Below are 11,355 nucleotides of genomic sequence, written 5' to 3' on the forward strand. Positions count from 1 at the left end.
TCTCATCTGCTGGAACACTACAGGCTACTTAAGTAAGGAGTATCTGGATAAAAGCAAAAATAATTTTACAAAAACATCACACTAAACTTTTTTTTTCAATGTACATTTTTAATTTAACCAAAAGTTTTTTTTGTTTAGTTTTTTATAAAAATGAGCATGATTTAATCATGAAACACTACATATGCATAAAAAAGAAGAAAAAAAAAACATAACTTGTTTTCTGTAACTTCAGTACTTTCTCTGGGAACCAAGTCTGGAAACATGAGGAATGCAAAATAAAACCAACCCCCCCTTCTTGTTAACTTTTAAGTGTAATAATTTTGACAATAATACAGCTTGAAACAAAAACAAAGCTTTTCTGATTTTTTGTCTGGTACAAGCAGATACTCTAACATTAACATCTAAATTTAAACTGGGGATTCATGAACTGAACTAAAATACATCAAATTTTCAGATGGATGTCACCCATGACTGTTTTTTCTTTAAAAAAAAAAAAAGAAAGAAACAAAACCTGTCATTCCAAACTGTCATTTCTCATCCCATGAAAACTTTCTTTGCCTAACCAAAAAAAAAAAAGGGAAACTAAAGTTTCCATAGTGAAAGATGCTGGTTTAAGAGTCCATCATTAGGGGGAGTGACACATTTTAACACCCCTCCTGTAGTACGCCATGGCATCACCACCTTATCACTCTTTGAATGTGCCACGGACCCTCCTTAACACCAGGTACCGTCATGTTAGCCCACTCTGAGAGGCGGAGCTACAAGGACGACTCCATCTCCTCGGACGAACAGCATGGGGATGTTCCTCTTGGTAGACTGAAAGAACATAAACAAGTTAAAGTTTTACTTTTTTTTTTTACTCCGATCTTCATTCTTAAAACTATTACCTTAAAATACTGCTTAAGTTATGAATATGTTTAAACAAGAAGACGAGAAGTGTTGAGCTAAGTTGCAATGATGCACAGATTAAGATCTTCCTGCAGCTTCTACATTTTAATCCTGAAGTACCCTGTTGTAGACAGTTTCAGTAGTTACAGACCTATTGTCACAAAGGGCCTTGATTTGCGAATGCTGAGGCATATTTAAGCCACCTCTGCCCCACCTTAGATCCAAGTTGGTTTGCATATAAGGTAAGCAAATCTATAGAGGATGCAATCACCACAGCTAAACAAAAGAACTCATCCTGGACTTCAGGAAATGCAGAGTTGACCTCTTTTATTTGCATATTAGGAAACTAGTAGAGGCTACTTAAATTTCTGAGTATCTACATTATGGACACACCTAGTTTTCAACCACTACAGCTGCTGTAGGGTTGTCATGATACTAAAAGGATGGTGCTTGATACTCTAGAGAGCAGAAATTTTTTATTCTTTTTATCAAAGTCAGAACACCACAAAAATAACACAATCCAAATAAAACAAAAATTAATAAATATAAAAAAGACATTAGCAATATAAAATAAATGCATTATTTTAAAGCTCTATTAGTTAGTGCAGAGATAGTCTACATACGGTCTTGAGCAGTTTTTAATGACACAGTTGGCTCTCTGTGGTGCAAAAAATATAAAACTAACAAAAACTTCAACCGGCAGTTGGTGTACTTATTTACACAGGTGTCCTTTTCAAAATACTTGAGATGCAATCAAGGAAACGGTAGAACAAACAAGTTAATATTTACTTTTTTAAAAACTAGATTAATTAAATTTTTTTAAAAAAATTTGCTTTTTAAATGTTTTTGTCTACAGGCTACATGAAAGGCATTAATTTCTGACTGTAAGCCAGGGTGTGATCAGCCAGGAGGAGCTTGGCTTCATTTTCAGGCTGACTACGGAGCAGAAGAGAACACCTGCTCTTCCTGCAGCTCTGGGCTGCTGCTGCTGCATGAGGACGAGCCTCCTGCAAGCGCTTCTGGATGTGGGAGGGCCTGCAGTAGCATCATCAACTAATTGAGAAGTGTAAATGAGAAGTTTTCAAGTCAGTCTCAAAGTCTCCAATAACATCAGAAAAAGTCGCTCAATGTGTCAATAGTTACTTTAAAAAAAAGACTCGCCAGAGACGTCTAAAAACTTGCTAATGGTGTGTTTGATTTGTACTCGGAAATTGGATTTTCAGAGTTCTCAGTTAGATATACAACACAAACGCCCCTTGAAGTCCAACTTGGAAAGTCAGGACAAACTCACCAATCCCAACTTCACCCAGAAAAGATGGCTGCCCAACAAAACAACGGTTTATCTCTGCATAAATTTTATCTACACTAAACAAAAACAAGTTGCACACATGAGAAATAGCTGCTCTCTTTTTCATAAAGTAAAACACATTTACAATTTTTCTTATGTGAAGTCATGGTTTATCTTCGATGTCTCTCATATCTCACAATTTCCACATACTGGTCCAATAAACGTATGTAAAGAGAAAGCGTGAACAAAACAAAGAGCTTCTTGGCGACGTACATATTGGTTTTGCAAATTTTCTGACTTTGTCAACAAGAACACATTTGGCTGGGGTGTGATGTCATTCCCAGATCTGACTTCTGGGCTCAGAGACAAATCAAACGCACCATAATTATAGCGATAAGTTGCTGACAACCCGTTCTACATTATTCTTGTACTGTGATTTTTATTTTTATATACTTAACCATTATTCTGATGTTCTTCTGTCTTTGTTATTGAAATATTTTTTGTTGACTAGCACCTATGTGTTTAGCACCTGCAATTTGGCTGTTTTATGCAGTGTCAAAGCTTCCTATTCTAGCTGACTCTTATCAACAGCATACACTAAGTGTTTAGATACTGTCCATTGTATAATAGTCCTCTGTAAAGCATCAATGCATTTATGGACCTTAAAACTCATGACCTAGTCCCCCCAGATTAGGGTTTTTGGATCATTAATTCATAAATGATCAGACACTTAATAAAGCCAGGAGGATGAAGGTGATACAAGAGACCATGACTTAAATATAACTGAGGGCTACACTAGTGGGGACATGTTAAAGATAACAATGAAACATGATCAAAGAAGGTGAGTGGCTGTAAAGACTTCACAGACATATATAGCACTTTTTTAAGCCACTGCTTCCCCCAGTATAACAGTAACAACTACAGAAAAGCACAAGTGTGAGGCTAGAATAGAAATACATGGACCTACAGATGGACCTTAAACTTTTTTGGAAATTGTGCACAACTCTCAGAATCAGTGACTTGTGTGCAAACATTTTGGAGAGTGGGGGCTTGGACGATGGTGGTGTTGAACTGAAGCTGATTGAAAACATTTATTGTAAAAACACAGTTTTTTGTTTCCCATTACAAATTACTTAGAGCGCTGACGTTTAAACGAGTAGTTATTTGTACCTTAGTCTTCACCTTAGTTGTTGCAATGAATCCTGTTAAAATCTACAGATCAGGAGGCTCATTTCTGTGCATCAACTCAATGCAACATTTTTGTAGCACTTGGCACTTATGTAACATGTATTTATTCATCATGATGGCCTAGGACAGGGATGTCAAATTTTGGTCTTTGAGTACCACTATTTTGCAGGTTTTTGTTGTTTCCCTGTTTCAACACATCTGATTCCAATCAAATGGATCCAACAGTTTCTTGCCAACTTCTTCACAATGCCCCAGTAATTTAAGTCAGGTGTGTTGGAGTAGGGAAACAATAAAAACCTGCAGGATAGCGACCCTCAAGGACCAGAGTTTGACACATGTGGCCTAGGAGGTAAAGCTTAAAAAGTGTAACATGATCATGACTCCAGACAAGTTTAAACTGCACAGCTTAATCACTTTTGTCTGTCGTGACTGTAAAACTCTGGTCACATTCAATACACAGAAATTGGGACTCACAGGAGATGCAAAATATAAACGGTGTAACGCAATGGTCTCATTATGTCTGAAAACAACTCGATAGACCAAGATAGAATTTCCCCAAGTCAAAATGACAAAACATCACTTTGCCATCTTTCCAAGGCCAGCAATGTTGTGTTTTACATACACTTAACGAAATGGAGACGTAAATCTCTATTTACAAATTAAGGAGGATTGAGGTACTCACATTGCCCTTGTTTATTTGGCTTATGTTTATGATGGACTTGTAGTAATTTAAAAAAATATAACTTGATTGTTTCAGGATCTTAGTTGGTGTAAGAGACCAAAACAAGTAGTAGCCCCTCTGTAGAAGGAAAAAAAAGCACAAGCAAATATAATGTTGTACCTTGTAAAGTTCTTCATATGTCTCCTCATCAATCTCCACTGTAGTCACTGTTTCCTCCACATCACCCAAGATCATGTTCAGGTGCTGGTCATATGCCTGTGACAAAAAAACCAAACATATCAGTGAGAATGAATACACAGGAATGTAAAAAAAAAAAAAAAAAAAAAAGCATAAGAATAAACTAAAACAAACTTGAACAGTATATTTCAAAGAATCACTGGAGAGGCAAGGCTCACGAGGAATGATCATGTGAACTGATTGTGAGCAGCTTACATGGAGTCGGCCGCGGAGCTCCCGGTCATTCCTCATCTTCACATAGATCCGTTCATCTAGGCTGAGCCTGATCAGATCAAGTGGCTCCTCAACTGTGTTGGTAGTCGGTTGCTACAGAGGACATAAAACAAAAAAAGTTATTTTAATCTATTTACACTTAACCAAATTTATCCCTTTTAAATGCTACTTTAAAAGATCAGCTCATATGTGCATAAAGGTGCTATTTAGTCCAATGTAGGAGGAAAGACTAATTCTAACATATGGCAGATATGTCAGCCCGTTAAAGATATGACAGAGGCTATTTTTCTCAACTGTTTGTAAGTCAAGTCTGATAATTACGATTTCGACAGATTTTGCTCCAGCTGCTAATAATTTTAAGAGCCCTGTTACAAAAGTTGAATGAAACATATCTGTAGTACGGGAGGGTTTGTCAGAGTAGGAAATTTGTAATAAAATGTCATCTAACTTTATGCAGCCAAACTTTGTAGCATATATGATTATTTACTGAAGAAAGGGCATGCAATTAATTCAATGCTCAGGTGTTTCAGAATAATTCTACGTTTAGTAGTTTTGTCCCACATGTTGGGATTAACCTGATTATTGGTTGGTCTACGTAAGACCACAGCTATTCAAACACGATTTGTCATTTATACGGTAGCATTAAAAGCTAACCATGCTAAACCGACTAGCAACACCGGGTTCACAGGCCCAAACAGGTTAATAACCCAACTGGTAAGAACAAAACAACACAATAAGCAAAATAAACCAGGGAGTCGTGTAAAAATATCGTTATTCCTTCACATTAGATAATAACGTGCACGCTGTGTCAAAATAAATTATATAAATGGACCCAGTTACACCGACCTGCTCAACTTCGTCCGCCATGATTTTGAGCTCGCGTCGACTAGATTGACGGTACGGAAGTTGCCAGATCAGTAGAAAATACGTTTTCAGAACACAGAAGTGAAACTGTGTGCCACGTAGCAAACCAAGGGAAAGCAGTATCTGTTTTGACCAGACTAGTATTATTTTAATTTAATAAATGTTATGAAATATTTGGAATGTTTCACCAAAAGATTATAGAACGTTTCTCTCTTTTTTTATTTTTATTTATTTTGTTTTCTAATCGAAAAAAAAAACAGATTACTGCTGATTTTGATTTACTTCCTAATTTGTAAATTATTTGATGATGAAAACATTAAATTATACAACATCTTTATATTTTTTGTTACAGTAGAAATAGGTATAGGCTATAGGCTGCGACATTTACTTTACGGTATTCTTTCGTGTCCAAACCTGGCAACCCAGCCTATGATATTAAACCGTACTCTCGTTGCACTCAACCTTTCCAGACTTTTCCATCCTTAGTGTTGGCATAGCTGCGCAACAACCTGTTCCACGGTAAGACAATTTAACCCCAAATGTTTTCGTGTTTTCACCCTAATGACTCATTTCTCCCCGTTTCTTTCCATATACTGGTATTCCATCTTGCCATGAGCGACTATTCAGTTTTGATTCGATGTATTCACGTCAGAAGGTCAGATTAAAGCAACTCGTTGGTATATTACTGGATCTACAAGGTAGATTACTAGCAGGGAATATAATGTCGGCGGCTATTTGCCATGTTACAACCGCATACTAATGTTTAGGCAAATAAACTATAACAATAGATTATAAATAAAAGCACATACACTAAATTGAAAGTCTGTTGCGTTTAATGATGTTACAGTGACTGGATTCGTATAAAGTTTTTTGTTATGTAATCCTGCTCGAGCTCCTCTGTCTAGAGTAATTTAACAAATAAAATGTTAATTTTATACTTAGAAGTTCAAAGTTCGTTAATGGTGCTGCTTAAAGTCCACTTGGATGTCATCACAGACGCCTTATAATGAAAAGCTACTCATAACGCACTGTGTAATAACGATTGATACGTACAGGTTTCTGCAATTAAACTAATTCAGCTAGTGATAAGATATATTAGTTGATATTTAAAAAGGAAAAAGGACGAAAACAGCTCTCAAATAGGGAGCATTCAAAATTACTTGATATATAACACATTAGATTTGTGTTGATATTTCTTTAGGCTTTTACGTTTGTTCTTGAGTTCAAATTCAACTTTATTTACAGCTCAACTATGGTACAGGACATTCAGAGAACCACAACGAGGTAACAGAAATGAAAATAGAAAAACATAAAATTTCAAAACGTACAAAAACTAAATAATATTCATGCTAAACATAACAAGGTATGTATGTAGGGGGTACAATATATTTATAGATTTTATTGTTAATACATCTAATAAAACGTTTTACAAATGGTTTATCTTTGTCGTACAATCAAAAACTAGTCAATAAAGGCGTTTTAGTGAACAATACAGAATTTTAATTGACATCAAAGAATGAACAAATTCTAAAATAAAAGTAGTTTGTTCATGTCTGTAATTTGTGGAAAGGCTCCTTGTCTTTTAAAGTGTATTTAAATTATAATAATGCCCTCATTTTACTTCTGAACTAAATCATTTACCATTACTGTTACCAACATCAATACGCACGATGAAAACTCCAAACGTTACAGTAATTAAAATAGTTGTTGAAAATAAATGAAGCTAGAAGAAATAAAAACTTTTATTTCCTTTGCTTGTTGTCAACAACAGAAACATTAAACACACTATTAAAATATAAATTAAAATCTTTAGCTCTGTTTACCTTCCACTGACATTAGAATAATCATGAAAGAGGACAACAATGCATAATAGAATAGGCCTTTATCTTGATTCTACCGCTCTTCTTCTGTTGCTCAGTTTTAGTACCGGGTGCCTTTTACGTCTTATCTTTGATGCTTATGAAAATACTTGGTTGGTCAAGTTGTGCATTTACACAGAAATAAATCGGACTGCTTATGATGGCCCCCAGTTCGTGGTGCCACATAAAAGCCCAATGTGTAAAAAAAAAAAAAAAAAAAAAAAAAAAAGAGCAGCAGTGTGAGCTGAAAAGCATAAACAAAGACATTTAAAAAAGTAACATCCACATCATTGCTTCCTTCAGGGGCACTCCTAGTAGAAAACATTAGTGTAAATTAGATGTTATTTAAGTGACTGCAGACTAGGGCTGCACAAAAATATGTATAAAAAATGATAATTTTCCTTCTGGTTAGGAGAAATTTTTTTTTTTTCTTTTGTTCTCCTGCTTTTGCCCATGCTGCTTTACACAGATTGTGCTCACTTCACCAATAGAAAAACCACCTCTGGCATCATTTACGTAATTTATCAAGACAATATGTTTTTAGATGCACAAATTATCTCTGAACTGCATTTTACGGCTGAGTTTTACTGTTCAACCCATCCAAAATACAACGTTGTATTAGTCTGAAAATCTTTGCGTTAGATTACTTTACTGATCCTCTACTTGTCCTTTTGTGTGTCTTATTCTTCGTCTTTTTCCTGTATTGTTCTTTATTTGCTGGCATGTTTTTATCATAGTGCATGTGCGCCTCCTCTAAACTCAGTGCGGTCCAGTGCTCCATACTGGGTTTGTCAGCAAGCTGAGGAGGCAGATCAGAGCAGTGTTGGTACCCATTCCACCCTCAGCCACAGCATGGCTCTGTGGTGGAAGTGATCACTGCTACAAATGCTCAGCCAGCATGTGGCCCAAAGCTTCAGTCAGACACTTTCCACTGTATCATTGTATTTCTGTGCTTGCATGTATTTATGTTGATGGAAAACCTCTTTACATGTCACTGCATCATGTGTGTTACATCGTTTAGAGTGTGCTTTTAGACAAACATACACAAGGGGATGGTGCAAGACTACTAATTTCTTTTTTGTGTCCTCAACAGAGCTGATTGTGTGAACTTGGGGAAGATGGAAGGTGATGGCAGACTCTGATTTGGGCTAACAGCCAGCTGAAGAAATCAGTTTGTTTCTGTAATAAAGGTTTTTGTGGAAAGAAATCCACACAGAATGACCAGCATCACCAGACCAGGCCTTTGGTCCTAGTTCCTTTTTTTTTAAGTGTAATTTTTCAAATAAGATAAAATTTTATTATCTCACAATGGAAGATTTGTGTGTTACTACAGCTCAACTACAGAAAAACAGAGTGAGAAAAGTAGATTAACAAAATATAAAATACAGATATTAAATACAAATACAATAAAATAAAACTAGAAACCAACAGTAACTGGTGTTCTGTGTACAAGCATACACAGTATGCAATATGGAGGAAGGGTTATGGAAAATAGGTAACATCTGTCTGTATGTATAGACATACATATAAACACACATACATATACACACACACTCACAATATGGAGAACGCTATGAGTTTAGAAACTGCAGTACCAGCTTTGATGTCACAAAAAACTCTAAGTACTAAATACTTTACAGAACAAATTAGTTACAGCCGTCTTCAACCAAACAACAAACAGACACAGTTAAAACCAAAAAATGTCATCATTGTAATCACTGTACAGATACGAACTATTACATTTACAGACCTTTTCTCCCAGAAAGAGTACCCTGGTAATCATTTCATGAGCTGTAAAACCACATTTGTCATGTACAGGTTAGAATGTCCAGGACGTAAAGTTTTTTTTTTAGTTTGGTAGAACTAAGAGACGTTTGCCAGACAGATTAGCAGAACATAAATATGCAATCTGGACATTTAATCTGAACTATCCTATGACCAAACGTTTCTTGGAGCACCACAGCAGTGATCCATCGACATTAAGAGTATATGGAATTGATCATATCCCCATTTCCATTAGAAAAGGTGACAAACAAAAACTCAACCAAAGAGTCTTTTGGATTTTTAAATTACAGGCCACTAAACATCCTGGGTTCAGTGATGAGCTAGATATTACTTTGAGTAGTTCGGTTATGCTACTTGTTATGTTGTATTGTTTGACTATTGGTGTGGTTATTTTGTGGTTTAAATGAGAGCATCCTGTCATGTTAGATTATGCCATCTCCTGTTGAAATATGGCATCCATGTTTGTAGTTCTTTGTATTTTTTTCTGTTTTCTATGGAGGGAGTGTTGTTGATGGAAATTTCATTACAGGTGGAGAATTCCTATTGGTGCAATTCCACTATAAAGACACCTGAACTCATCAACTCTGACTCCCTGACGAAGGTCATTGGACTGAAACACAGGGGTGTTTTTTTAAAGGTCAATAAGACTATGTCACACGAATGAGTTTTAGTTATTTCTAAAGGTGAGTGTCTTTAAAGTGACTGTTATCAGTCTCACCAGCTGGAATCCAGACAAATAAAATGGTGAAAGTGGAATTTGTCAGCCTTGTCTAAGTATCTGATACTTATCTACTGTTGGATAATCAATGTTAGAATAATAAAAAAAAAAAACAATATTTGAAATGACTGCAAATGGCCACATAGACATTACAACAAGATTAACAGCTGGATATAAACCCAGATTGGATTCAAATAAGGTAAAATATCAGCAGAAAACTGAAAACGTTAACGTGATTGGCTACTTTGTGCATAAAAGACATTTAAATTAAAAATATTTTACTTTTGAATGGGGTATGAGCAAATCATATTGAAGCCACCACAGAATGCAGCCTGTCTCATGTGTTCATGCGCACAAGTCTGCAGGCAACATTCTACCTTTTTACTCCAGGAAACAAACCACATTCTTGAGTTAAATGAGATCATACTCCAGACTGATCTGTTTAATCTTACGAAGAACTCATGAGCTGTGTGAAAGGCTGCACCAGAGGTTCGGCTTTTGTTTCTGGCTCGGTTTTGATCCGAGTTGATGCAGCTCTTAACACGCAGTCATTTCCTGACATTTTTTAAATCATCTGTTAAAGGCATGTTAGAGATTAAAAATGCTGTAAATGTTGTGCTGAAAATTAAAAAAACTCAGATGGAAATTAAATGGTCTCTCTTTCCCACTTAACAAAATGTCCCAAACTTCTCTCTACGGGGTAATGATGAGCCTGCACTGTGTCTCATCTCTTTACTTGAGGGGAAATCTGGTTGTTTTTCTGGTAAAAAAAAGTTACTCCACTAAAGGTAAAAACCTTTGACACTCAGAGGTCTGTGTTAAAATTTGATGGGGTTAAATCGTAACCATGGAGCCTAGTGTGTATGTTTTAACCCATTGTCTTTTTTTCCCAGTGAGTCAGTAAACTCAGATATAAATAAAGTTGTTTATCTCAGTGACAAACAAAGTAAACTGAATCCCATGTTTCCTTTGATACAAACGTGACTCGTTGACCAGAGTTTCCCTAACATTTGTTGACCAGAGACACCCAATGAAAGAAATGCAAGTCTACGAGTTACATTTGGGTAAATGAGGTAGAGAAAGACAAAAACTCTTTAATAGGCTGGACCACCAATTCCCACAACCCCCTCACACTGAGTGCTCATGTTGTTACTCTACAGCAGTTCTTCTCAGTCCAGGTTCTTGGGACTCCCTGCCCTGCATGTCTAAGATGGTTCCATTTTTTAACACTCCTGCCTGAAATAAATGAGTCATTAGCAGGCTTGCAAAGAACTTGACAGGTCGTTCAATTAATCTGAATCAGGTGTGCTGGAGTTGGAAACCTCTCAGAGATGCAGTGCAGGGGGTCCTGAGGACCAGGACTGAGCAACACTGCTGTACAGGCGGGATGGAAGTTATTCAGGAAGGTTTCTCTTTGGTGTTTTTATGGTGGGGGTGGAAAGCGCCGCCTAAAACCTCTGTCCAAAATCTTGCATCCAGTTGTCAGACGTACTGGTCTGAGTATTTCAGAAACGGCTGATCTACTGCGATTTTCAAACATGACCATCACTAGATTTACACAGAATGGTCAGAAAAAGAGAAAATATCCTGTGAGCAACTGTTCGTCCTAACCAAAATGTCTTGATGTTAGAGG

General features: G+C 36.4%; 1 protein-coding gene and 1 long non-coding RNA gene across 2 annotated transcripts; one reads left to right on the plus strand and one right to left on the minus strand.

Moving 5' to 3' along the window:
* Positions 1-482: 482 nt before the first annotated feature.
* Positions 483-5,435, minus strand: lsm3 (LSM3 homolog, U6 small nuclear RNA and mRNA degradation associated). The gene is made up of 4 exons (XM_041979125.1): positions 5,343-5,435; positions 4,479-4,589; positions 4,206-4,301; positions 483-816 (listed from the first exon to the last, which is right to left on the minus strand). Exons 1-4 carry the CDS (start codon positions 5,361-5,363, stop codon positions 736-738), a joined length of 309 nt encoding a protein of 102 aa, XP_041835059.1. The 5' UTR covers positions 5,364-5,435; the 3' UTR covers positions 483-735.
* A 358-nt stretch (positions 5,436-5,793) lies between these two features.
* On the plus strand, positions 5,794-10,348 carry LOC121635797. The gene is made up of 2 exons (XR_006009542.1): positions 5,794-5,879; positions 8,313-10,348. It is a non-coding gene; the product is annotated as an uncharacterized LOC121635797 (long non-coding RNA).
* Positions 10,349-11,355: the final 1,007 nt, after the last annotated feature.

This window comes from Melanotaenia boesemani, chromosome 3 (genome assembly GCF_017639745.1).
Source record: "Melanotaenia boesemani isolate fMelBoe1 chromosome 3, fMelBoe1.pri, whole genome shotgun sequence".
In the NCBI taxonomy this organism is placed as follows: domain Eukaryota; kingdom Metazoa; phylum Chordata; class Actinopteri; order Atheriniformes; family Melanotaeniidae; genus Melanotaenia; species Melanotaenia boesemani.